Below are 27,464 nucleotides of genomic sequence, written 5' to 3' on the forward strand. Positions count from 1 at the left end.
TATGGCAAACATTATTAAAAAGAAGAGCTTTCGACAGCCAGTCTACTGTAGTCGACGGATAAATACTTTTGCGATAAAACGATTATTACCAGTCCTGGTAACGGATCCTCGATATTTTAGAGCATTTTTCTCATTTTTTCAAGTTTGCATCGATGTGACTGTTTCGTTTCCCACATCTGACAACTCCACTTTCAACTGTGGTCACAGCGATATTGAAGCGATGAAACCTGAAAAGTTCTGAAAGTTTTGAGTCCGTAATTTGGTATCAAATAAAGTCAAAATAGGCGCAAATTATCTCGTACAATGTGACCTGTGGAACCTCCATGTTATTTAACACACAAGTGAAGAAGTGGTGAACGTGCCTCTATGATGAAAATGTGAAATTGATTGCTCAATGCCACCTTGTTTCAAATTCTAGAGAAACTGAAAAAATGTTGATCGAGGTTTGATTATCACAATAAAGACTAGCTCAAAAGTGTTTGGTCAGGGGTGCTGCATGACTAACTATGTTTAGACACGGTTCTTATAATCAAAATGGCTCGTTTTGTCGGAGAATATTGATTCAAGACGAGAAAGGTTCACTTTAACAAAAAAAAAGGGAATTAAAGCAGGGCTTTTTGTTACTGCAAGAAACTTCTGGAAAAGAGAGATCTTGAACACAACGTTTCAACACGATTTTGGCAATCTGTCACATTTATTAGTTGGTAATACTAATTACTTATGATAACTCGATCGCTGTTCCGTATGTTCATTCTGGCAAAACTTTAGAGAGATTTTCCGATCTCTTATTTATTTCATGTATCACACATAGAAGTAAACACGCTCGTTAGTTTTAAGTTCATATCGTAATTCTTTGGATGCCACTTATTCTATATACTGATTATCTGAAAATAATGAAGCGAGAAAAAAATTTTTCTTGATATTTGTGAGTAAATGTCATTCCAGTCCGTCAATTGTCTCAAAATAATAAATTGTTTATCTCCAAAGCAAAGCGTCTAAACATTGTAAATTTTCCCGTAAAGATTGCATGAAAGCATTCACTTAGATCTCTAGAATATTTTTTATTAAAAACATTAAAGGTCACGTAATTTGTGCTCGTAGATTTATATGACATCACGTAAAAATTAAGAAAGGTATGGAGACCAGGTAGAAACCTGGATCCGGATAGGTTTAAAATGGATGTCAATCAGCGTTGCTACGTCGTATCACCACGGTGACAATTTGACGTCAGATGAGAGCTCGTGCGGTTTTCCTATTGGATACTTGAACTGGAACGAAATGGCATTTTGGGTGCTCTGTTGTAGTTTGTAAATCGCCAATACAAATCTAAACGCATTGAAAGAAACCTAACAATGCAAGTTTCTCATCTGTGTTGCTCATTTTTTACGAATGAAGGCAAACAATTTTTATTAACCGTTATCGCAGGATGTTGGATCCCACACCAGAGAAATATAAAAGGAATTTTAAAACTACGATATCATGGCCTCGCCTGACCTCCGCCGGCATTTGGTTTTGACCTCTATGGATACGGCCGTCTAGACATGTGTACCCCACATCTCTTTAATTTGGATTTTTATTCGGTTTTTCCCCTTAAACCAAAACCAACGTATTGGGCTCAAGACTGTTAGAAATTGATGCAAAAAGGGCCGTAGAATCGAACATTACAACGAGATCTCGATAGGTAGTCGTCAAAGTTGAAAACGTTGGCGTAACGTATTCCAGTTTTTTTTTTTTTTTTTTTTTTTTTTTTTCACGCGGCTCCTCCTAACGTAACACATTCTCATTTCCTAATGGGATTCTGTCATCTATTGAGGACTGTTCTTCAAAGTGACGCCAATATCATAAGTGGTTTCCGTATGATCTACACGTACAGACCTTGTTTGGGTCTTCGTCATTTCCGCTTCTGTTGGCCACCTTAGCTTCCATGCAACAGTGGAAAAATCACTGGTTTAACGCGCCTCGCTTAGTTTTGCACAGTAGCACCCAGAAGTGTACTAAAGCCCTATAGTAGAGATGCGTCACGGTATCAACTTCTCAAATTCCTCCGAGTTCCGTAAGAGATCAGCATGGGCCACACGTCACGCTAGCAGGCAAAATGTCAGACCGTTTGTGACTACTGAACGATGGTTTATGGATCTTTGCGCCCACGCAGTTATAGCCCGATCATGCATATAACAAATAACAAAACGGAACAAACACCGAAAAGGTGTGGATTTTCACGGCGGAATTGGAAATAACCCCTTTTGTCGATATGTAGAGACATTTTGGCATATATGATTTCCTTAGTTTATATTAAGCGTCAGAAAACAAGTGAGGTCAACTTTACAATGAAGTGACAAAGACGTTTTTCAATACCTCGCCATTGTAGTCAAAATATACATTTTTCTAAATAAATATGACTATTTGAAGCCAGATATATATCAAATTTAACTTCTTCAGTCCTCATCAAGGCGGGATTAAAGTCTTACTCTGCAAATCTTATTATAAAAAAAAAGGTCACTAGGATTAAAAAGGTTTCATTCCAGGAAAGAAGCTTTCAGCAAAAATAACATTTCTGGTAGGATAAGGAAAGAAAATGTACATAAAAATGTAAGTGTGACCTTGGAAATCAAAATGCAACGTTCATGGGCCATTTCCAAGTTGTTGTGGCCTCTGTTTCAAAACAACTTCTCGCGTACAGAAAACGATTCGTGTGAAAATGAGCTTGATTTCATGAAAGTGAATGGCTTTGCACGAAGGCGTCGTTAAACAAAGAGGCAAAAGCCAACTCGGAAAAGCGCTCATATACATAACATATCGATCTGATTGGTCAGAAAAAAAAGTATGAAGAAAAATCTAGTCGTTCAAAAGAATGTTTTTAGATAACCTTTGCTCGTTTAGAACACCATGATAGAATAGGTGACTGTATATCAGGTAATAAAAAAACACATATCATTACAGAAGGTAAATATATAATCAATTACCGTTATGGCTGGCACACCATGGCATAACATGAAGAAGAATGATTTTGTTTTCCTTGTTTTATATGGGCGTCACCTCGCCGGAAACCGCAAGGAAGAATCAAAACCTTATATCGCGTAAATGCTTTTGTCGCATTATATAATTCGCTTTCAAATGACCTTTCTCTTAACTAATGGTGATTACTCAGGCGGCTGACATGAAGCGACATGCCAAAGATATTGAAATCACGTAGTGACAGATAGTGGTCGGACACGGGTCGCTTCATTTATTTTTGAAAGAACTTAGCTGCGAACCAATTAGTTCTTGTGTTAGAACTTTCAGCTTGTTTTTCACTGGGTTTTTGGACGATCTGGTCGCTTCACATTTGAAGCAGTCTTCTATGTTGCGGGCAAAACATATTTATTCCTCATCAAGATCGCTTATTGAACAGTCAACTGACTTGCCCGCCGGGCCTGACGGAGAGTCTAATTGTGGAGCTAAAAGAAAGCGACAAAAATAACCGAAGTTTGGATTGACAGTGAAGCTACTAATGGCTACAAGAATTCTACAAGTTTGTGTTTATCTGTGGTTCATGCCTATAATAATGACGTCAACGTTTAGAGGAACAGTCAGGGCTTCAGGAGTCAAACAAAATGGTAAATACGTCTAAAATAACTCAATTTCTTGTATTATAATTTGTATCAACACAATTCATAAAGTTCTCGTTTTAACCTTACAAGCCTGCTATTCGAAAATTTTGACATAATAATGCACTCCGTTTTGTTTTGCTTTGAAACACTGTTTAAAATACTGGAAATTACAAACATGCTTTAGTAGTAAATTGATGTAAAGTTGCTGGATATTCCGGCAGAAAATTGCAAATCATGGGATTTATTCTTAATCAGTTCTCGAGCCGCACTGCACTACAAAAACTGGACCAGCATTAAGAGAAATGGCCTCTGTCATCCCATGTTTATGTTTGTTTATAATTTTCTTTTCTTCTAAGGACATGACAGAAATTTAATCGAGAATTGTCATATTGGTTACAAAGATAAAACAAAAAGATAGCTGTCGCTTATATCTGATCACTATTTTTCGACTGACTGTAAACATGCTACGCGCACTGGCCAGTTATGTTTACACTGTGTAGCTGAGACGAGCTTGGAAACTATCTACACCCATTGAATAAGTTTACCTAAAGATTTACACTTTGTCGTGACTTTAACCAACAATCAACCGGTAAATTTTACGCCGATTAAATTATTCAACCAGAACGAACTATGTATTATACTGAATATATAAATTTTGCTCAGTTCTCGCACGGTTATGTTGATAGTGAGGTTGGATCGAAAGTTCACGAACAATATGATACCAGTTGGCTGCGTAAGGTTTTCCTTAAATGGAGCTGGTGCGAGATTAGACCGAAATTGACGAGCAAAGCTAATGGGTTTTAAAAATTCCCTTAGGTAAAATTAGCACGAACACAAAAACATATGGAAAACGATTGAATGATTGATTGGAAGCTTTAAATATACTGACCAAAAAAATAACCGTGAATCAATCAATAAAGTAACTGAAAAGTTTTAACATAACTAGAAAAAGATATTCTGATGGCGCTCAAGATCATTTGTATGGCACAAAAAACTAGTTTCTATTTCTTGATGACATTACTTTCCATTTGCGGCTGAATCATATCAAGTAGTTCGCTGTTTCACAAGTGAATAAATTCACTGAACTGAACTAACAACAGTGTAATTATTTTTGATTGAATCAGATGAGAGTGGGCGAAATAAACTCGCCCAGGATTTTCAAAGTCAATTGTTCCACCCGTTAACTAATCCTTTGTGGCCAAGATTTCCCTCCTGAAAGACTATTAAAAGCTCAGCGAAACATTACAAGTATGTCGTACAAAATGCACATCAAGACTATGTATACGCCATGATTTCCTAAGCCGGATTTTCGACTGTCTGAGGTTTCTGTTGGTAGCTTTATGAGCGTAAAGCCTATGTTGGAGAAGTCAAAGGTTGTGTATGAGTTTGAGAAATTTATTGGCTATTAAAAAAAAGGTAGTCAGTTGTTTTGTAAGAAAACTGTTTGACAAACTTTGCTTTGACTGGTAAAACTATACAAGAGCTCCTAAAATAGCTGTAACTTGAACTAGTAGGTCACAGTTTTGTAGTGGATGTTTTAGGATCTTAGCTTAAGTGACTACTCGTTAGGGAGGGTTTTGGTACTTGGATCAAATACAGTAATTACTATGGTAACCCTGTCAGCGGTCATCCGCATTGTAATATATCCCAGATGACGTTCGATCTGATCTCCAATGGTGGATGTTTTTCTTGCAACATTTCAATGGTGTCTCAGTAATTCCAACTGACATTGTCGTCTCCAATCCTCACCTTTTTGCTACGGACGCTTGCCTTACCGGCTGTGGAGCCGTTTGTTTCGGCGAATTTTTCCACTGCAAGTTTCCGGACGACATCTTGCAGCAGCGTCTCCACATCAATCAGCTGGAATTACTAACTGTCGTTGTCGCCGTGAAGACCTGGCATAGCAAACTTCAAGGGCTCACTTTGGAACTCTTGGTCGACAATGAGGCCACTGTCCACGCTATTAACAATCAGCGATCCAAAGACCTTTTCATGCAGAACTGTCTTCGGGAGCTCTGGCTATGTTTAGCCATTAACAACATTAATTTACGCGCACGCTATGTTGAGGGCTCCGCTAATTCCTTTGCGGATGCCCTAAGCCGACTCCATTTAGGATCGGAATTCGCGACTCGAGTTTCTTCTGTACTGGCGGAGCAAGATTTCTGCGAGATAGCACTCAGCGACAGCGTTTTTCACTTTACAATTCTTTAAGCCATTTTCTCGTTTCTTTTTCTCTCGGCAGACGACTGCTTGGCGCTACAGTCATATCAGTCTCAGCTCCTGACGCTCGCCTTCCAAGACTCAACCAAGAGGACAATGCGAACTTATCTCCGCGCTTTTCAGTTATTTTGTTCTCATTTTAAATTTCCCTTTTTCCCTGTTACAAAGGCCACATACCTGGCCTACCTCGCATTTCTCTCTCAGTCACTCAAGTCTTTTTCGTCGGTTAGGAATTACCTCAGCATTCTCTCGCATATCAATAAGTCTTTAGGTTATAGTTGCGCTTTTATAGGCGATTACGACACACGTCTCGCAAACCGGGCCGTCAGAAGGCTTTTAGGCGATTTCACCGCGCGCAAGCACGCCATGAGTGTGGATATCCTTTTACAAATCTCACGCCAATTCGACCCTGGCAACGTTTTCCATACCTGCATGGCTGCGCTTTTTCTCGTTGCCTTTTTCTCCTTTTTACGGATATCTAATTTGGTTCCGCGCACGCTCGGCGATCTTTCTCATCACAGTCCCCTTTTTCTAAGGCGCTCTAGTGTTAAATTTTCTGCTCGTGGTGCTGTCCTCTCGGTCACCCGCACGAAGACCCTACAATTTAATCAGCGTATTCTCGAAATCTCGCTTCCACTCATACCCAGGTCCCCGCTATGTCCCGTTTCAGCCTTAAGTGCTTATCTTCAGCGCGTCCCTGCAGAGCCATTTTCGCCCCTGTTTGGTGTGTACATCAATAATCAGTACCAGCCGATTTTAGCACACCATTATAACTCTTTCATTAAGAGAGCAGTTTCCAGCTTAGGGTTGGATCCAACATGTTACTCGTCCCACAGTTTTCGTCGCGGGGGTGCTTCGTTCGCCTTCAATAATCGCGCTCCTACCGAGTTTATCAAGTCGCACGGCGACTGGCTTAGCGATGCTTATTTAGTGTATCTAACCATGTCAAATGACGAAAAGTTCAAAATCCTCGATTCAATCACCACCAAACTGCGACACACACATTAATTCCACCTTTCTTTTCCTGGCTTTGGGGTCTCTTTTCCTTAGCGGAACGACGTCAATAAAGATTTGTTTGTTTGCCCAGCCAGTCTCTCCCTTGTGTCTATCGTGGTGTGTGATGGTAATTGAGGGTTTTGGTACTTGGATCAAATACAGTAATTACTATGGTAACCCTGTCAGCGGTCATCCGCATTGTAATATATATAGCGTGCGGTTTGTCAGCTCGTCAGCAATCGCGTGTCAGTAGCGTTAAGAAAGACCCTGCCCACCCTACCCATGGGTCTCTTTTCCTTAGCGGAACGACATCAATAAAGATTTGTTTGTTTGCCCAGCCAGTCTCTCCCTTGTGTCTATCGTGGTGTGTGATGGTAATTTCACGAGGGCTCTCCAGATCCGCTGTTCTGTTTCAAAAAGAACCATTTTAAAGGCATCCAGGGATCTGAAGAATGATCGAGATTGATTGAAACAACTTTCAGAAAGGAGTTCGAACAAGGAACAGATAGAAGAAACCCAGCATTTTCACCCAATAACTAGATAAAACATAAGAACAAAGATATTGTTCTTTAATGTCGATAAAATCTGTTTTATGTTGTCTGCGAGCTATTTAAGAGCAGCTTCGCCTAAATATCAACTAGACTTGGAAATAGCGAAAAAATCGAATTTCTTCAAACTCGCCCAGAATGAAGCCCTACGGGCACTAGTAACAAAAATATCGTTTTAAGTTCGATAAATCAAAAATTATTTTTTTCTGCAATTTTTTCGTTTCGATGCCCCAAATCGGCCAAAATCCATCGAAAATGAGCGGCATATTCAGAGGCTCGTAAACTCAAAAGCAAAAATCTTCATTACAAACTGATTGCACGTCGTATTTGTACTTCCTTTCTTGTCTATTTAGAGCTAAATAGATCGTGATTTGATTAGAACTTAAATATTTGACGAATTTTTTAAGTTAACGACCCAAGACAGCTTTACAAGAGGTCTACATTTAGCCTATTTTCAAATGCTAAAAAGGCGTTCTGATACACGGCTTTTCCCGAAATGACTAGTTTGGTCTGAAAGAGCATTGTTTCTTCTTCAAATTACTGAAATAAAATTTTTGGGTAAATAAAATCGTGAGCGCTGAGATAGCGAACTAAATGCAGCACTTCGTCCTGAAAACGTGACCTTTGACCCAAGCGTAACGAAACCAATTACTGCAAGAAAACCCGGAAGAAAAGCAAACGTTCCGTTATTTTGAAACAATTTCTAGTGATATCTCTCCGAAACCATGATTGCAAGAAACTATTTCCAGATATGAAATCTTGCAGGATCAAAGACGGAGCTAAAGGGCGCATTTTGACACAATAACTTTGTTTGCTGAGAATTGAATTGCAGTCAATTCCAGTGAAATTTGCAAACTTGACGTATGTTAGCCGATACTTACCTGAATATTTATATTAATAGAAGAGTCGTCTTCTTGGATTAACCTTCAAAAGAGGCTGGACCCAGATTTGGAAACCTCTAAAAGAAGAAATGTTTAATATTCCGTGACCTACCCGATGCTATAGATTCCATGCACATGCCAACCGCATGTTCGTCGTAAAACCAACTGAACTCCACTGACAGTTTCCATGGGCAACCCCAAAATAAACAATCCCCAAAAATGTAAAGTGAAATTGGCTGTCTTCATGAACAGTTAGAAGCTAGAGTCAAGTTCTATTGCCTTTAAAAAGTGCTTGATTTTATTTGTTTGCGTCGACTTTGTTCACTACTCTCACGTTCGAAAGCCGCGAATCGGTCACGCCAAAACAGTGGAGACCGCGCAGACTGCAGACACTTGTTTGGGCTTTTCATTGTGACTCCTTCTTTTGGGTCTAGCTACAAAATAGTGTTAAATATATCTGAAAGTTTGTCATTTATCCACAGGCTGCACAAGCGCAGTATTTGACTTTTGATTCAATAGACAAACGCGTACAAGACTTTGTATGGGAAACTTACTCAGTCTGCAAGGTCTGTAGTGTTTTGGCGTGACCGATACTACGCAGTATTCGAACGTGACAGTAACGACTGAGTGAACAAAGTAGAATCAAGCATTTTTAAAAGGTAATGGAACTTGACTCTAGCTTCTAACTGTTCATGAAGACAGCCAATTTCACTTTACATTTTTGGAGATTGTTTATTTTGGGGTTGCCCATGGAAACTGTCAGTGGAGTTCAGTTGGTTTTACGACAAACATGCGGTTGGCATGTGCATGGAATCTATAGCATCGGGTAGGTCACGGAATATTAAACATTTCTTCTTTTAGAGGTTTCCAAATCTGGGTCCAGCCTCTTTTGAAGGTTAATCCAAGAAGACGACTCTTCTATTAATATAAATATTCAGGTAAGTATCGGCTAACATACGTCAAGTTTGCAAATTTCACTGGAATTGACTGCAATTCAATTCTCAGCAAACAAAGTTATTGTGTCAAAATGCGCCCTTTAGCTCCGTCTTTGACCCTGCAAGATTTCATATCTGGAAATAGTTTCTTGCAATCATGGTTTCGGAGAGATATCACTAGAAATTGTTTCAAAATAACGGAACGTTTGCTTTTCTTCCGGGTTTTCTTGCAGTAATTGGTTTCGTTACGCTTGGGTCAAAGGTCACGTTTTCAGGACGAAGTGCTGCATTTAGTTCGCTATCTCAGCGCTCACGATTTTATTTACCCAAAAATTTTATTTCAGTAATTTGAAGAAGAAACAATGCTCTTTCAGACCAAACTAGTCATTTCGGGAAAAGCCGTGTATCAGAACGCCTTTTTAGCATTTGAAAATAGGCTAAATGTAGACCTCTTGTAAAGCTGTCTTGGGTCGTTAACTTAAAAAATTCGTCAAATATTTAAGTTCTAATCAAATCACGATCTATTTAGCTCTAAATAGACAAGAAAGGAAGTACAAATACGACGTGCAATCAGTTTGTAATGAAGATTTTTGCTTTTGAGTTTACGAGCCTCTGAATATGCCGCTCATTTTCGATGGATTTTGGCCGATTTGGGGCATCGAAACGAAAAAATTGCAGAAAAAAATAATTTTTGATTTATCGAACTTAAAACGACATTTTTGTAACTAGTGCCCGTAGGGCTTCATTCTGGGCGAGTTTGAAGAAATTCGATTTTTTCGCTATTTCCAAGTCTAGTTGATATTTAGGCGAAGCTGCTCTTAAGGATAAAAGTAGACTAATTAGTTGAATATCAATGCGTCAGGTACAGTGAAACTTCGACATAACGAAGGGCCAAGGGACTGCCAAAAATAAATATGTTCGCTTTGATGAGGTTTCGTTGTATCGAGGTTCTTTTCCATACATTTCACTACTGCTGGGGCGAAGAATGTCGTTCGTTATACCGAGGACTTCGTCATATGGAGGCTCGTTCGTTAAAACTGGAGCCATGTACCAGAATAGCACAAGCAATTTGTTAAAACACGCAATCAGAAACACGATATATTTAATTAACGTTGTCAAGTTTTGCTCCCCATAACCTCAGCCCAAAGTGACACACGAAACTAAGCTAATTTGGGAAAGAAATCTTCAGACCGAATTTGGAAGCTGGAGTGGGCATAGAAAGGGTTTGTAATGCGTGAAAAAAGACATAAAATAATTGATAGAATGATTCAGTCATTAATGGATGAAATCACTCTGGCCAGATTGACTATGAGTATGTATGTTTCAGTAAGTTCCCTTCTCATTGGTCTTCACCAGTCCACTGACCGCGCTGGAATATAAACCCAGTGAATTGCAAATCAAATCAATCAAATGTAGTTGCATGTATTTTTAGGAGCATTATTTTCTTACGTAATGTTATTTACTTGATTAAAGCGGCGTTAAGGACTGACAAGATGTGCGCTCTTACTTTTTTTGTAGGAATATATTTCATAAGAATATTGAGGCTTAAATATGCGAAATTTTAAGAATATTTTAAGAACAATTCCGAGGCTGAGGCTTGGAAAAGAATATAATGTTGCGTTGAAAATTTCTAAATACAATACAATTACATGTTTTTAACTAAACTGTGTAAAATTCGGTATAAAAAAAATTCTGTATAAAAGCAACAAAAACAGCATCAGCCGGTATGGTCGATGCTAATAACATTTCTGCAAGAAGTTATGTGCGTCAAATTAGGCCTAAATGCCTGCAGACTGGCTTCAACAGATACCGCGGAGGCCATTTTAAAGTAGTAGGGCTAAAAATCTGGCCAAGAAGGGTCACCACTATTCCTCCGTTTTGTTACTTTCAAGTGGTAAAATTAATACATTCTCTATGTCATCTGGATCCCTAAAAAAATCAACCCAAGCAAAAAAGTGGTAAGGCTGTAGCCCTACCAGCCCCTCCCCTTCCGCGGTCCCCGTTCAAAATTACTTTAACATCATCCAGACACTAAATACATTCGAAAACAGAAATGTCATAAGCTATAATCTAGAAATATTCATAAGAATATTATCAGTCTAAAATCGGCAGAAAAATAAGAATATTCAGCCTCAGCCAGAAAAACAATTTTTTTATAAAAAAGAGTGTAATATTTCAAACACGAAAAACCGTTTGACCACATTTCCTAACACCGAAAAGAGAGTTGAAAATACGACGCGCAGCGGAGTATTTTTGACGAACTTTGAGGTGTTTGGAAATGTGGTCAAACACTTACTTGAGTGTTTGATATATCTTCTCAATCGAAACTAAAACTAAGGAGAAAACAGAAAAATAAAATCGTAAAAACTCTATACTAATTAAGATCAGATATCCAAACACCGTCACGGTCATCGGTCATGATTTCCCTTGTTTAAACTGGATGAATAATAAACGAGTTTGAGAAGGGTAATGCATAGATTTTGTTTCATTTCAGGTCCTGGAAAGCCTCAAAACTGCTCTGCTATGGCATTCTCCTCGACGACAGTTTTGTTGACGTGGCAAACGTTTAGCAAGAGCAACGAATTGCAGAACAAAAGAGATTTCTCTGTAAGAGAGTATTTAGTAATGTCGCATGTACCTTAAGTCTGTTGAGAGAGATCCGGGTGGTTTCTTTGATTGGCTTACACTGACGCGCGAAAATGAGTCTTTATATGGAATTTTTTGGGTCACACCTCAGGCGATCTCAAGTAAGGGAAAAGTTGGTCGCTTGTAAAAACTAGCAAAAAAACAACAACAACAAAAAAACCACGATAAACGCTTGTTATTCATGACATTTATTCTAGTCTATTTGGTGAATGATTTAGCTCTCCAGTTTACAGAAAATACCCAGATTTAAATTATTTTGTCAATGGCCTCGTTGGTGAAATATCAGACGATATTCCACGTGATATATCAGAATAATTAATCTTGTTTTTCGTTTACAGTCATTTTAATAATGCTTTTCGCCAGTTGTAAGTTCAGGGAAGTCTTAACCGAAATGTCGACGAAACATCATTGTCATTTCATTATTTTAATGGATTACCTCATTGTTTTTTCCTAGATTCATTACTGGCCGTTATATTCCAAAGATAAAGTCACCGTGCTTCAAGTTGGAGAAGTGTCTCACAAGTTGATTGAAAATCTTGACTTTATAACGTATTACGCCTTCAGGATTGTGGCGACAGATCACTCAGGAGAGCAGCATTACTGTGAGGTTTTGGCCAAGACGTTGAGAGATGGTGAGTTCTGTTTTACACTGGAAATCAAGTCGTATATATATTTGACTGTTATTAGAACACGTGAGCCAACGTCTTCCCTCCTTACTTCGCATTTCTAGCGAAATCCGCTATGGGAATTAATGGTGAGCTCGTAAGACCTCTTGCGCCTGTACTCATTGCGTTCAGTGGATTATTGCCATACCAAACTCTCGTAATGCGGAACTTCTGAAAAACGTGACAAGAAGTTATAAACGGGTTGTTCAAAAGCTGATTAACTCTGATCCATGATTAAAATTAACCGAAGTATTAATTTTTGTTGTGCAATGTTTTGTGTAGTTTGAGATTATTCAAACTCAAAACTGAAGGCCAAACTATATAAACAGAAAACCTCAGTTACAAAACTGAAATCAAGATTTTCGCTAATCCTGGGTTAGCTTAATCGGGCTTTGAACAACCCGGCCCGGAATTTAATAAAAACCCTCAAAAAGCGACTAAATTAAACCTCTTGGCTTACTTATCCTGGATCAGAGTTAATAAGCTTTCTAAGAACCGGACCAGTTGTTTTGAACCTAAATATTTGAAAAATATTAAAGGAATGCGACAGTAGCCTGCATGGCAGTGCACGCTCTAGTAATAAGAGAGAACGAGAAAACACGCGAGAGCACTCGTGAAGTGCAAAATCCATGTCACCGCGCGTGTGGTACCATTCCAAATCGCTCCTTACTATTTCTGCTCGCGCCCTATTACTACTCGAAGGCCTGTTACTCAGGGTAATGATGAATAAAATCCCTACCAAGGGGAGTCGCAATACTCCTAACTGCTTCAAGTTACATTCCTGCAAAAGAAGATCAACCAAAAATGTCACTTGGCCGTTCTAAGCTAACCAACTTAATTATGAATTACATTTTCAGCTCGTTTTACTGTTCCCCTGCAAGTAAAACGTCTGAGTGGAGGCGTCGTAGGTTTGAAAATCAACTGGAAAGCTGTTTCACTAGAGGCCACCCAAGTAATCTATAGACTGTTTATGGAGAGGAGACCCAAGGGGCGGGTTCATGTGCGATTACTCTGTGAAACAAACCAAACGTCTTGCATGGTTAAAGCAAGGTTGCCGGTTCCACATCGCATGTATGTCAGTGTTGTGTTGGTGAAAGAAGTTCACAAATCATTCCAGGCTGGAAATATTCGTTCCTACCCTACAGAGCGGGTTTTGATTACAGAAATTGGAAATTTACCGACTAAACCAGGTAAGAGATGAAATCCTCATTTCTTCTAACGGTTTGAATACATTCTGTTTATAGACCAGTGATAAGAATAACAAAAATCACCGGATAAGGGTTAGCGTCTTACTCAGCAAATTTATGTTACTTTAAAACTCTTAAAACTGTGAAAGGAAAAAATTGGACATGATTTTTGAAGTCCGCTTTCGAAATAGCTCTTCTAAATCAAGACGAAATCCGATAGGAAATCGAGGAATTTCAGGTTTTAATGGACAAAAACCTTGTACTAGAATAACTTTAGGTGTTTTACAGTCCTTTTTACGTTTTCTTGACGCTAAAGATATAAATAGCTGCCTAAAATAATAACCAGAAAACAATTTCTCGTGGAAACTCGAAGAAATAAATTTCAAAGTTCAGAGAAATTGTGCAAACACAGGTAAAAATTCACCATCAGTTTCATTTCACCGCCAGGTATTTTCGAATGTTTCATATGAACTTCAAAATTCGTTTTCGACATTTGATCGATGTTAGGAATTATTTTTTTTGAGAAGATATTGAAAGCAGTCTCACAGAAGTTTGCGAAATGATGTAAACAATCTCAGCACCAAGTTTTTGTCCACTTGTTACTCGAACTTCTGACCGGTGGATTCCTTCTTAATGTGTCGGTACTACAGAGGAAAGAAATCTAACTCTGTCCTGTATGTTCCCTTTCCTTGATTTTCCTCATCCACAGCTCATGTAAACAACAAGACTCACATCCTGAAAGTTGTAGCCCATAAGCTTGGCTGGAATTTTGTTATACTCTCATGGAATGCCATAACGGCAGCAGGCAGTCACGTGACCTACCGAGTTACCTCCAGGGGAAGCAATAACAGCATTGACAAAGTGACGTCAAATACATCAGTGCTACTTTCAGGTCTTGATCAGCTGACCAGGTATAAAATCAAAGTACAGGCTCAGGAAAAGAATGGAGGTTCTTTTCTCGCATCGGCTGTAGTCGTTTTTCACACTATGGGTGAGTTTTAAATATTTCGTATTAAAAGAAGTCAAGGTATTTTGACTTATTTTTGGCCACGTAAAAAATTACCTTTATATTGAAGGAAACCTAGAAAAACACCAAAGAGATAACAATAAGCTACAAAGGAACAAGGATAGTTAAGGATGGAGAAGATTGAACAGGATTACAACGACGAAACTGAAAAATTTTGCGCCACTGAGCTACTTCAACGACATCGCGACAAATCGTGATATGACTTTTGGAAAAACAACTGAAGGTTGAGTGTCTTAACTTCTTTGGTGTTATTGAAAAAAAATACGTAATATATTTCACGATGTTTTGTTTCAATTACACAACAAAAAGACAAAGAAATAATTGCTTTTGTGTAAAGCTCTGTTGAGCTTTCCAGAAACCTGTCGATAGGTGGAAAAATCTGCTTAGTAATCTGGGTTTAATTCTCAATCATTCAGTCAGAAATTTAAAATCAGTCCTGTTTAGACTCAAAGTTTATTTTGCCTTTTTTTTTCTCTCACAGACAATAACGAATGTTTGGAAATGTCCGATATTTGCTCCGATCACTCTGAATGTATAAATACCAGAGGGAGTTACTTTTGTCGCTGTCTTCCGGGATGGACTGGTGACGGAAAAACTTGCAAAGGTTTGTGGGATTGATAAGTTCATATGAGCAACGATTGAGAAAAAAAGGCCGCAAGAGGGTCTACAGAAGGCTATTTTGTGTATGCAAAACCTCATAGCTTGGCTCAACATTTTTTGCAAATTCCTACTATTTAGAATTCTTTTCTTGTTTCAGAAGAAGCAGTTGACAACGACAACCACACATATTGTGACAACCACAACTACTTAAACATTACGTGGCCAATGACGTCAAAAGGAAACACAGCGCTATCACCCTGTCCTGGTGGAGTAAGAGGTACATTTTAATTAGATCCTTGTTCGAAAAAGTGGTCAGTGAAACTTGTTGAATCACGCCGTACAAACTCGTACAAAATTCGTCATCGTTGAACTTGGTTTACACTTATACTAAGAGTGGCAAATGAAACCAAAAGCAATGCATTGCTAAGAGTAAAGCGATCAGGGAATAATGATATCTATTTACTTTTTTCTTCGCTTGTTTTACAATCGTGTAGCGTACTTGAAAAAGTAGTAGTATGGGCACTTGAAAAAAAAAAAAACAAAAACAAAAACAAAAAAAACCCACTAGATTGCTACGAACGTAGAAAGTTTAACTACCTACCTGATGGCTGACACAGCATTTCCGTCACTAACCAATTGCAATTATTATCCATTTTTCAGGGATCGCTAAGAGACCCTGTCTAGAAATGTCTGATGGAGGTACAGTGTGGAGCGTTCCTGACCTCAGTGAATGCGTCTCAGAGGAAATGACGGAAATCTCTCGACAGGTAGTACTAGAAACTATGCGTTAAATCAAATGTATGGACAAACCGATTTAATACAGGTTGTTGTCATATTAATAGGATACAACTGCTTTTTAATAAGAGTCTCCACTCCTAGCTGTTTCTAGAACGGAAGCACTTCTTAATCAATGTGTGTTTTATTCCACTAATGATAGCTTGACGATCCCGACGCTGACGTCATTGAGATCGCCATGAAACTTGTCAACGTCACCGCCGTCCTTACGCATGGGCAAACTCCACTACAGACTGGTGACCTCAAGCTAGCTGTTGACGTTATAAAGAGGATTTCTGAGAAGAGTCTGGACAGTATTTATGGACAATACCCTGACGCAATCGAGAGAGCTGAACAAGTCCAAAAAATCACTCAGGTCTGTCTTTCAATGGTTTAATCTATCTTATGTTACCCATAGGGTTTTATTCTCGCTGTGTTTTGGAGCGTAACGTCTTTTTTGGATGCTTTGTTACCTTCTAGGCCGTGGTGAAGTCTTCCAGTAACATTGTGGACAGCAAAGCTCTTGAGTCCTGGAAGTTTATGCCAAAGGTGCGAGCAAGATAAGGAGGCGAAACTTTACAGATTATCAGCTTATTATAAAATTTGCATTCGAACAACTCTTGTACCATTGACAGCAGTTGCTGAAGTTATCATAGGCCCAAAATATTTGCAATGAGCTGCGAAGAATAGAATAGAGACCCTTTATTTTAACACGATAAGTTTTAAAGCTAAAAGCTTGTGGTGTCGTGTCGTATAAAATAGAAGAAAGACCTGATAACAATGTAATAATAAGTAAAAATTAAAAACTACTGACCTTATAAGAACCCGATCTATATTTACAATATTTATACGTTCAAATATAAATAAAATTGTCATCACGATGCTGCACAGTTGAGGCAGACACTACGTTGAATTTAAAATCTTTAAAACAACATTTTGTTTTCAATCGTTGTTTCAGTTCCCTCTGCTTTAGCTGTGAAACTCCATAGCTCTCATAAACTAAATAGCTGTACTGTCTATTTTAGGATTTAATGGTTGCTGAAGCCAGTAAACTTTTAAAAGGAGTCGATGCTGTTGCTTTACATTTGGCCAAAACAGCACTCACAAGGGATGCCAGTGTATCTGAGGCAACAAACGTTGGTAAGTCATAAACTGACCCATAAACTCTTAGGGTAATGATTATAGGAAACTCTTTTTGGGGTAAACAGTAATCTTGGGAAACTCTTCGGTTGTCGCTCAATAAGTTTTAGAAGCTCCTCAAGTGATGCTAGATAAATTGAGGAACCTCTTTGGATGGTGCTCGATATATGTCGATAATTCTTCCAGTAGAGTCTGAAAGGTATCCTGACCCTTCGGGTATTCATCGATAAGTTTCGGGATCTCTTTGGGCGATGGTCTTCAGCATTGAAAACTCTTCGGAAGCTCTTCGGGTAATGCTCGATAAGTGTTGGAGAATTCTCGGGTAGTGCTCAATAAGCATCGGAAACGTACTAGATGATTTTTGAAAGATTTTCCAAACGTGTGCCCAGTGCAATACCTTCCAAACCACTTCAACTGCTGTTATTTGCGTCCAGCTGTATGCAGTCTACGATTAATTCAATGTACAATATTCAGACGTTTCGCCAGTGGCTAATTTTTGTTACTGTCTATGTAATCGTTTCTTTTAAGTATTGAGTGCTAAGGCCATAAAAGACCGCGATCCAGTTGAGCAGCGAATGCCACCAGCATCCAGGAACACGAAGCCCACAGATGACGTCACCAGGAACATGCGCAATGTTACGTCTAGCAGCGTCTTGTTACCAGGCTCCGTGCTCATGTTGCAGAAGAATGAGAGTTACCCAGGTAAGTGACGTAATGTGTTCCTCTCATTTGTCGAGTACATGCACGGTGAGATATTCTTAAACTCATTGTAAAGCACTATTGGATAGTGATAGAAATAGCGCTATATAAATAAAGTATTATTATTATTATTACTCGCAAGATAAAACAAAGAACGGTTCTAGACTCATTTTTGCCACGTGTACTGTTATTTGTATTGCACCAATGTCTGCTTGCACAAAATTTAAGCACTGACACTCGGAAAAATGTTTTTCGAAGTTCTCCCAACAGGAGTTCGGATCGCTGTGAATTAATACTTCCTAAACTCTGCTAACTAGGCCACATAGCTAGGTTCAAACCTTGGCAAACTCACTGCTAACTGCTAGAATATTTACATGTGAAGAGGTAGGGATTTTCTTATCAGTAGAAGAATGAGAAAAATATTTAGAGGACAGTGACAACAACCTCTATTTTTTCGCTGATTTCAACTTGTTCTTCTCAGAGGCCGAAGAGCGGGTTTTATTTATTACTGACATGCAAGCGAAAACTGGACACGCCAAAGTCTACAAAAATAGCCTAAATCTTTGCCCTTTCTTTTTGTTCTCAGCCGAGACTCAATATATAACCTTTGCGTCCTTCCGTAACCTAAAAGCATTGATGCAACCGAGCGCGGAAAGCAGGTATGTTTTTTATAAAAACGTTTACGTCAAAGTGAAAGGCATTTAAGTTTCACAGCGCCCATCTCCACCCAGGGGTACAAATGGGTACCGGTAAATTGTTTGCTGAGCAAATTGACAAAATGCCTGGGTTATCCTAACATTGCATTGGCCTAGTATCACACCTAGGGGAAAGAAGCACTTCTCCAGATTGCTTCATTGCACGAAAATCGGGAGATGCTCCGGTTGTGATTTGACCCGAATACCGCATTTTTCATTTTTATCTTTTTGTACTTTGACTATTCAGATCGCCTGAGCCGACTGAAGAAGGAAGTGACTTGGGTAGAATCGAGTCAGAGATAACATCCGTTTCACTGCACCCAATGAAAATTAACAGCTTTGACGAGCCCGTCACCTTGACTCTTAAAAACACTCAGGTTGGTGTAAACTAGTACAGCATAAATTTGCAGCGAAATCAGCTCGCCTGGGTCAAAGCATTGGTGTAGTTTTTTCGTTGAATTATTTGCTTAGTCTCAATTTTTTCATCTTTGGCTTGTAATTGTTTCTATCTCGCAGGATAGCGACAAAGGTCAAGCAAGCTGTGTTTTTTGGAACACGTCTAGGTATGTTATCAGAAAACTGTTCACTTCTATTCGATTAAATTTGCGCTTAACGGAGCCCAATCACGGTATTTTGAGTTATTTTGGCCACGTACAAAACTACCTTTAAATTGAAGAAACACCGAAAATAAATGTTTGCAAGATAGAAAAACACTAAAGAGATAATAATAAACCATAAAGGAACAAGGATGATTACGGATGGAGAAGATTAACACGGATTACAAACGACCAACTTGAAACATTTATATAGGCTAAATTTTTGAAGATGCACAAACCGTGACGTGGCTCCTTTTAGGGCGTATTAAATCCCCATGCTTTGTTTAAGACAACAACGAATAAAATAACGGTTGCAAACAGAGCCCTATCTTTAAATCAAAAAGTAGATATGATTTAGACGTAGTTTTTGTTTGTGTAGTCCTCGCGGTTTCTGGTCAGAAGCAGGCTGTCATTTGACAAAGAGGAATTCCAGTCATACCACGTGCCAGTGCTACCATCTGACAAGCTTTGCTGTGCTCATGCGCGTAATCGACATACCAGGCAATGACGTAATGGTAAGTTCTCACGGGTGTTATCAAGTAGCAAATGCCATTTATTTTGAAATCTCTGTAGGCGCAATTGGACTTCCAGATTCTTGTTAGTTAATCAACATTGTTTTTAATTGAGCTTCACCTGTCAACCACTGATTTTGTGACGTTAAGTTTGGTCAGTTAAAATGTTTAAAACAGGTTAGAATTTGTTATTCGCTCGTCTCGTATTGATTATCAAAGCCTAAAGGTCCGAAAAGGAGAAAAATTACAGTGAGACTGGCTTTGAGTCCTAGTTCAAGACAATGACATCTTTGAACCACGACATTGAGACCAAAGTTTTAGAGTCAAGGTGTCTGTTTACGCAGCTTATCTGTCAATTGAAACTTTTTGAATATTTGATGAATGTCTTAACATTTTATCAACAGAAGAAACACCAGTTTGCATTGAGCCTGATTTCGTACATTGGTATCTCCATTTCCATCCTGGCTTTGTCCATATCTTTTCTCACCTTCGCGTTCTTAAGGTGAGAACTGTTACTCGCTTGTGAATCTTCGCGCGTGCGCACTTAACAGCCATTCAGCAACACTATACCCATCTCTTCACAGTTATGACATAATTATCACTTTCAGGTCGAATCTTAGCTGTTTCTCGAGCAAGAGACGACGCATCTATTAGTTCAGTCTAATTGTGGTACTGTTGTGATATACTCTATATTATATATCAAAACATTGCGATAAAATTCTGACTGCTTAAAAATTTTGTCTTGCCTTTCAGGTTTAGAAACACTCGTCACCGTTACTTTGTTCACGCTAATTTGGCGCTTTCCCTCGGTTTGGCGGAAACTTTATTTCTGTTCGGCGTTACCAAGACTGCAAACAAGGTATTAAATATGCATATATATTTATGGTTGTATCGTCAAAACTATGAGACTTACTTTGAAAAATAACCCATCAGCATTATCCCAAAACAGTTCCCTAGAATACGAGCAGTTACTAGTTTTCCTCAGAAGCGAAGTTGCGATTACGAAAAAAGGTGCATTTATGCCAGTAGAAAGTGTCTATACTTTTCTCTTAGAGGTTTGGTTCGAGAACTCAAGGATTTCAGGCTTTCGAAATTTGGGCATTTTGAGCATGTGAACCTCATTTGCTCAAAATAAAACAGCTTCTGACCACAGCAGGTTTCTCCCACCATATGATTGGGTTGAATAAGATTGTTTCAAATCGATTTTTTCAACTTCTACTACAAATTCGAGTGGATTTTGTCCGGTGTTAACTGATCGTCGCTATTAATAACTATAATAATAACAATTCTCTTTCTTGCAGATTGTCTGTAAAACAATCGCTATCACGCTACATTATCTATTCCTGTCGTCGTTCTGTTGGATGGCGCTTGAAGGAATCGTCCTTTACCTTTTGCTCGTCAAAATCTTTCGCACCAAGACTCGGTCAGCAAGAGACAAAGCTGTGTTCATGCTGTGTGGTTGGGGTAAGTGTTCCTTGTAATATATTAAACTTAATTTAAGATTGATACTTTTTCTGTGGAAGTTAATCTCGCCCCACGGTTGCGATTCAAGGACCCAACACCCTAAAGCATTCCAGTAAGCCTCGCGCCAACCGTTATTGGTTAAGCTATCAGTTCGACCTCGAAAGAGACGAGTGCTTATTTGATGTGCAAGACCCGGAATCACCGTCATATTCAAGTAACAAGAATTTATGCGGTACTAGCTCAGTTGAACTTCAATATAAAGCTCGGTTGTCAGAAAGTCAACTGTCCCGGCCAGGAGGGGGACGGGGGGGGGTGGGAGGTGGGTCTCCTATATGAAAAGGTCGGGGATGTGTGTTGTCTCAAATAGGGGTGTAAATTACGGATTTTGGTCTGACTGAGGGCTTTCTGGACGAAACGCTAGTTTAAGAATTCAAGGTATCTTTTAGGATGCACTCAAGAGATTACGATCCTGTTGCACTCGAAGAAATAATAAAAAAACGCTGTCATTTCCGTTTTAAGTGGCATCTTAAAGAGATCAAAAAACAAAAGTTCGAGCCACGCTCAGATTGGTCTCCTTGGAGGTTTAATTCAAATTTTCCGACGGGCACCCCCGACCTTTCACATGGGAGTCCCCATCAGAGTTCATTGGACCTAAGACAAGGAGACAAATAATGGAATACAATATGGTTGGTTCTTAACCTTGCGTCTATTGAACTTTCACAGGTGTCCCAGCTATTATAGTTGGTGGGTCTGCTTTGTTATTTCACGAAGGCTACGGAACAGAAGAATTGTAAGTAACATTTTTGTGAAGTCGTTGTCTTCTAGAACACAGCTGTAAAAGTTATTGATCCCTGTCGTTCTAAGATGGGATCGATAACTAGGACCATTAGACGTTTATTTAACGTGGAGAGTTCAATGGGCTTTGTGGTCGTCGTCTTAGCTTAGTCGGAAAGCTGTTAGTTCGACTGGTTACTTTTACGGTTTAAATATTAAATAGCTTTAATTTCGTATCTTGCAGTTGCTGGTTATCTTTCGAAAGGCATTTTACTTGGGCCTTTGTAGGACCGGTACTTCTCGTGTGTTTGGTAAGTGTGCGTCTTCTGTGAAACATCAATAGTGAATTTGACAACCCAAAACAACCCTGAACAGCTTTGAACAGGAAGCCCCGAAGGACAGATTGATAGTTTAGTTAACATTACATATTTTTCATCATGTGTTATAACTGTTTTTACAGTTTAACTTGATTTGCTTGGGGAAGACGTTTATGATCATGTCAAGTCGAGGAAGCATAAAGGATAGCGACACAAGCATCGAGAAAATAAGGTAAGACGGAGAGCAGGACTATGGGTACACAAGGGCGCAAACGGCTATAATTGCCCTAATTATAAATCCTTCCCCAGTTAGAGGAACACAGGCCCATCTTCCTGTTAACGAAATATTCCATTTACCAGGTGCACTTGAATATAAGCCCTAACCTATTCATTAGAATTGTATTCACAGAACATTGCACTATTTAACAATTAGATTATGAGCTCGAGATTTTCATGAGGTGGTAGTTGATGAGGCCGAAGGCCTCATCAACTATCACCTCATAGAAATCGAGAACGAATAATCTAATTGTTTGAGTAGAATTCTTACTAAAATTTACTTCAAATAACGGTTTCAAGTTATGTCTTGACGTATTATTAATCTTTGCGCCTGAAAAAGATCGCTCGCATTGAATTGTCATTTGAATTTGAAGTTGTGTACGCGCGCGCATCAGTTTTTCAATAATTTCAACTTCTTTAAAAGTCAAGAAACCGTAAATGTCCTTCGTTTAGACTTCTCAGGAATTTAATTACCCATTTGCATCAAAAGCTTTCTCCAAAACTTTGGAAAAACGAAAAAACGTCGCCATTTTCTAGACGACCTCCAGCCACTGCACACTAATGGCTGATAGTCGTGTTCAATGGCTCAGCCAATCAGATTACAGCATTTGCATTAGTATACTAGTAGAATTCTACTAATTAAAAATAGTACATACATAAAATAAATAGTAGATAGAAACCTTAGATTACAGTGGGTTTCTCATAATACAATATATGCTTCCCCGTTAACAACCCCAAGCAGAAATATTTATAAAGAGTTTCATAAGCCCAGGGTTTATACCAGGAAAATATCATACAACGACTTAAGTCGATAAATCAATCAAAGTACATGAAATAATTCTCTTTGTGTACAACAGGTACTGGTCTAAGGGCTGTGCGCTACTTTCTTGTCTTCTTGGCCTGACTTGGATTGTTGGAGTATTTGTAGTCAATCAAGATACCATATTTATGGCTTACCTCTTTAACATATTTAACACGCTACAGGTAGGTATTATTACAAAAAATGCCATTTTACTTCAACAGTAATGACATGTTGTTGAAATGATGATACACACAGTATGTGATCCCTTATAGCACCGAGTTAATTTTCAACGTGGAGGTTAAGTAACCACGGAAGTGATTTTGAAAAGCTGACGTGTCTAGCTTAACCCTCTGTTGGAGGAAGAACGATCAACATGTCAGCTTTTCAAATTCGCCATGGCTGTTAATTCACTTTATCAAATTCTGGCTGAAGGTTGGAAGTTTTAAGTTCACTTGCCCTTTATGCAGCATTATGATTTGTTTATGGTCGCTAGTTATTTCCTGCCAGACGAAATCATCTATTCTGACTGAATGATAATTTGTTCCCAGGGACTCTTGATATTTCTCTTTCACTGTGTCGGGGATGAAAAGGTAAGACCATTTACATTCAGATATCACTTAATTCGCCTATGCTTCGCAAATGTTTCTTTCATCCTGTGCAATTTAGTCTCAGAAAGATCAGTTTTCTTATAATTTTTATTAACACGCTAAATGGACTGAAGAATAATCATGAACTTATGTTACCAAATTTGGCCTGTATTTTCTTGCCATTCCTTTTATAGGTGCGCGCAGAGTATTTACGCATAATCCGCTGTCAAACACGCTCGCAGGCCTACGGTACAGGTCGTCCCTTGTGGAATAAATCAGACTCATGTAGTCGTTCTAGAACGTGGGAGGAACGACATGGGAAAAACAGAAGAAATACGTTACAATCAAATATAGACTCTTCAAAGGTATGCAATGCTTTGTCTAGTTGGATATAATCAGGAGCCCATCACTATTCCTGTCACGGCGTTTTCACGGACCGATCTATTTTTAGTTTGAATTTACCGCGAATTCAGAACCCCCCCCCCCCCCCCCCGCAGGAACCTCAGTGACCAATCACAAGCACGAACTTAGTTTTAACTGACGTCATCATTTCACTGGAAAAAGTGATGGGGTCCGGATGTGAGGTAAGCTATTTTTTCCTTACCGATGCGCGCTCATGTAAGCCGGAACTGACCTATTTCGAGAGAAAAGAAGCCTAAAAATAGACCGGTATGTGAAAATGCCGTGACAAAGGCTTAGTATGAGAGTTGTACGCTCCTAATGATGGGCTCTCCTGATATAACATCGTTAATACTGGATTTATGAAAACCATGTCAATACTTTGCACTAAGTCGTCCATATTCACCTTGATTTCACGACTCCTAAAAAACTTAAAATCACTCCAAACGATGAAAGGGAAAGGAAGATAAAAGAGTGGTGGAAAAAAAGACTGGCATTCCTTTTAATTTTTTCATCGTTTACCTTGGAGATTGAGCAGGGCGCGATTTCTGTAACACTGTTTTCATGAATCTAGACATTCGTTACATTACATACAATGGTCATAATGTATGAAATATGATGTATGAAATGTGTGAAGCGATGGTGAGCCTAACCTTTCCGTTTGAAATCCGAGCTGAGCCTCTTTCTTAGGTAAAAACTATAGGGAGGAGACGAACAATTTTCGGGCTTTGAGCCTGACATTTTTAAAACAAAAACGGGAGCCAGTGCTCCTTCCCCTTAGATCATTGATCCATAATCAGCGTTTCAACAACCCACGTAATAAAAGAAAGAGGGTAAAAAGGAAATTCTTTCAACAGAGACTTATATTTCGATTACCACCATCTGCCTTCTTACAGGATTAAAGGAAGAGTTTAAGTCATCTTCCATATGGTATAATCAACTGTTTTTTTTAACGTATATAATGACCATTTCAGGCCACTCATACCTCCATTCAAAAAAGGACAAACATAGTGACTGGCGAAGATGACGTTACTTTACGAGAAGGATTAAACCGACCAATGGAAATGAGTCAGATGTATGGAACAGTAGGTGAGAGGGAAACTGGTTGAAACGTTACCGTACTCGGCTGCGATTTCCGAAAAGTGGCGTCATTAAAATTAGTCATACGGGCAAGATCATATTTAGAGACTCAATTTGGTAGATTGTATGGTTTTGTACATGTAATCGTTGGAAAATTCCCGGGGATTACAATCGTTTCTTTTAGCAGTCACAAATATGTCCTTATTTTCCATGCATTGTCTTTAATTTTTTTACGGAAAACTGAAGTTTCTTCTTTTTTTCTTATACATATTGTTGACATGAACAATGCAATTTTGCAAAGTTTGGGTGCGGGGCGTGGTAGGGTGTCATATAGCAGTCACGAAAAGTCCTTAAATTTTAATTTTAACATTACGTATGTCTGTTAACTAGCAGAAGATGATTGTGTGCAGAATAATGAGGGAACCGAGAATCAGCCGACAACACCAACAGCCGAGAGTTTGATTGATAGAGGAAATCAGCTAGAAAACTTTGAACCAGAAATGATACAGGTAACTTAAAAAATTACGACAGAATAGACTGGTTGTGAATTAAATTCGACAACTTGCGGAGTGGTATCTGTTTTTCCTGCAAAGTAGTTTTGCATGCAAAGATTTGTTGATTCATTTAGAATATCATGATCAGAATCTATAACACAAACAAACACCAAAGCATTTTTTTCAATAACGAAGGCTTGGTTTACAGACTGAGTAATGAGTCATTCCGTAAACAATGCCAAGTGGCTGTATTTCCAATAGTAAATACTGCAATAATTTGATGGCTGTGTAATTGAACATATTCACACAGGTCGCTGATAAAAGATAAAGGCTGTATTTTTCCAAAATGGCAAGTTAGTAACTATAGATTAGCTTTTCAATGCAGCGATTATTTTTTAACTCGTGAAATTCTCTTTTTGCTTGTAGAATTCCGAGGAAAGCGGGAGGGACATTGTACCAGTTGAAACCGGTTTGACATGTTCTTGTGAGAGTGCTTCACAGCCTAATCTCCCGGATGTTATACTAAATGACTGTAACAACCTCGACAAAACTAAAAACGATTCCGAGGTCTGAAGATTGACAAAAAATGAGCACCTGCTCAGCCTGTAGAGCAGGCAATTTTACATGTTTCTTTTGAATGGCCTCGTAATATACGTGGTGGGAGAGGAAAAAGAGAAACCTCGCTTGTGCGCATGCGGGTAACATGTGCTAACCAGCTTCCTCGCAGTAAACTAACTTCCAGTCTTACAATGAGGGGAATAGCTTCAACGTTGGTGGAAACAGTTTACCCCACAAAATATGAAAACTGCATTTGTTGAACTTGGAATTGACAGCTAAAGATATTTCGCGGAGAAAGCAATAATGTACAAGAGCAGTAGAATCGTTCTCAGCTTTCTGGGAAGGAGCTAGTTACAATAAAGGGCAAGATATGGAAGTCCATGGACTCAGTGTGGAGCGAGATTGATAATTAGTCGTTGGATAAATTTTTTGCACAAAGATAATATTTGGTCCAATTTTATGGATTATGCAAGTAGCCGTAAATTAAGAAATTATTCCGTTTTGTATGATGCAAAAATAGCGCAATCTTTATTTATGTCAGTGGTGTTTTATCTCCTTATTAACATAAATTTATTGAAAATTAAACATGTAGAAATGATAAATTTAGAGCGTCTTTGACCTGTCTGTCAGCGTGTGTGAAGATAAGAACTTTGTACCGTTTCCTTTCAATCTTGGTACTATAACTCAAGTTAGAATTCAGTTATGTCAACCTTTTTATGTTAGTGATTAGTATCTTTGTTCCTGATCAGTCTTGTCATCTTATTCGGCACTTTTTTTTGCCTTACAGTTCGTCATCTTTTTCGCCATCTTTGTTATGTTTGTCATTTTCTTCGTCATCATTGCCGTCATCTTCGTCATTTAATTCGTCATCGTTGTCATCTTTGTCGTCATCTTTGTCTTCATCTGCGCTACCTTTGTCGTCCTCTTCGTTATCTTTGTCATCTTTGTCGTCATCTTGGTTATCTTTGCCATCTTCTTGGTCATCTTTGTCGTCATCTCTTT

The 27,464-nt window shown here is 38.7% G+C and overlaps 2 protein-coding genes across 2 annotated transcripts; both read left to right on the plus strand.

The window, feature by feature from the left end:
* Nucleotides 1-3,132: 3,132 nt before the first annotated feature.
* Nucleotides 3,133-27,064, plus strand: LOC110046200 (adhesion G protein-coupled receptor L4-like). The gene is made up of 28 exons (XM_089287159.1): nt 3,133-3,596; nt 11,665-11,777; nt 12,271-12,448; nt 13,339-13,671; nt 14,378-14,659; nt 15,177-15,299; nt 15,453-15,572; nt 15,956-16,062; nt 16,233-16,445; nt 16,550-16,618; nt 17,095-17,209; nt 17,738-17,911; nt 18,495-18,567; nt 18,851-18,980; nt 19,120-19,166; nt 19,579-19,714; nt 20,116-20,213; nt 20,465-20,570; nt 21,013-21,175; nt 21,899-21,965; nt 22,194-22,260; nt 22,410-22,498; nt 23,400-23,526; nt 23,893-23,934; nt 24,126-24,296; nt 25,305-25,419; nt 25,804-25,919; nt 26,331-27,064. The coding sequence occupies exons 1-28, from the start codon at nt 3,491-3,493 to the stop codon at nt 26,475-26,477; spliced, it is 3,627 nt and encodes a 1,208-aa protein (XP_089143285.1). The 5' UTR covers nt 3,133-3,490; the 3' UTR covers nt 26,478-27,064.
* Nucleotides 4,306-7,143, plus strand: LOC149114544 (uncharacterized). Its single transcript, XM_089287356.1, has 2 exons — nt 4,306-4,348; nt 5,242-7,143. The coding sequence occupies exons 1-2, from the start codon at nt 4,306-4,308 to the stop codon at nt 5,799-5,801; spliced, it is 603 nt and encodes a 200-aa protein (XP_089143482.1). The 3' UTR covers nt 5,802-7,143.
* Nucleotides 27,065-27,464: the final 400 nt, after the last annotated feature.

The sequence above is a fragment of the Orbicella faveolata genome, unplaced genomic scaffold (assembly GCF_042242905.1).
Source record: "Orbicella faveolata isolate gen_17 unplaced genomic scaffold, um_ofav_v1 contig_14, whole genome shotgun sequence".
NCBI lineage: Eukaryota > Metazoa > Cnidaria > Anthozoa > Scleractinia > Merulinidae > Orbicella > Orbicella faveolata.

What these genes read in the sequence shown, in the direction of transcription:
- LOC110046200 (XM_089287159.1), top strand. Translation starts at nt 3,491, where the DNA reads ATGGCTACAAGAATTCTACAAGTTTGTGTTTATCTGTGGTTCATGCCT. An exon ending in CTCACCTTCGCGTTCTTAAG is followed by an intron (nt 20,214 to 20,464) that starts GTGAGAACTGTT and finishes CTTGCCTTTCAG; the next exon opens with GTTTAGAAACACTCGTCACC. An exon ending in GTTCATGCTGTGTGGTTGGG is followed by an intron (nt 21,176 to 21,898) that starts GTAAGTGTTCCT and finishes GAACTTTCACAG; the next exon opens with GTGTCCCAGCTATTATAGTT.
- LOC149114544 (XM_089287356.1), top strand. Translation starts at nt 4,306, where the DNA reads ATGATACCAGTTGGCTGCGTAAGGTTTTCCTTAAATGGAGCTG. An exon ending in GTTTTCCTTAAATGGAGCTG is followed by an intron (nt 4,349 to 5,241) that starts GTGCGAGATTAG and finishes AATATATCCCAG; the next exon opens with ATGACGTTCGATCTGATCTC.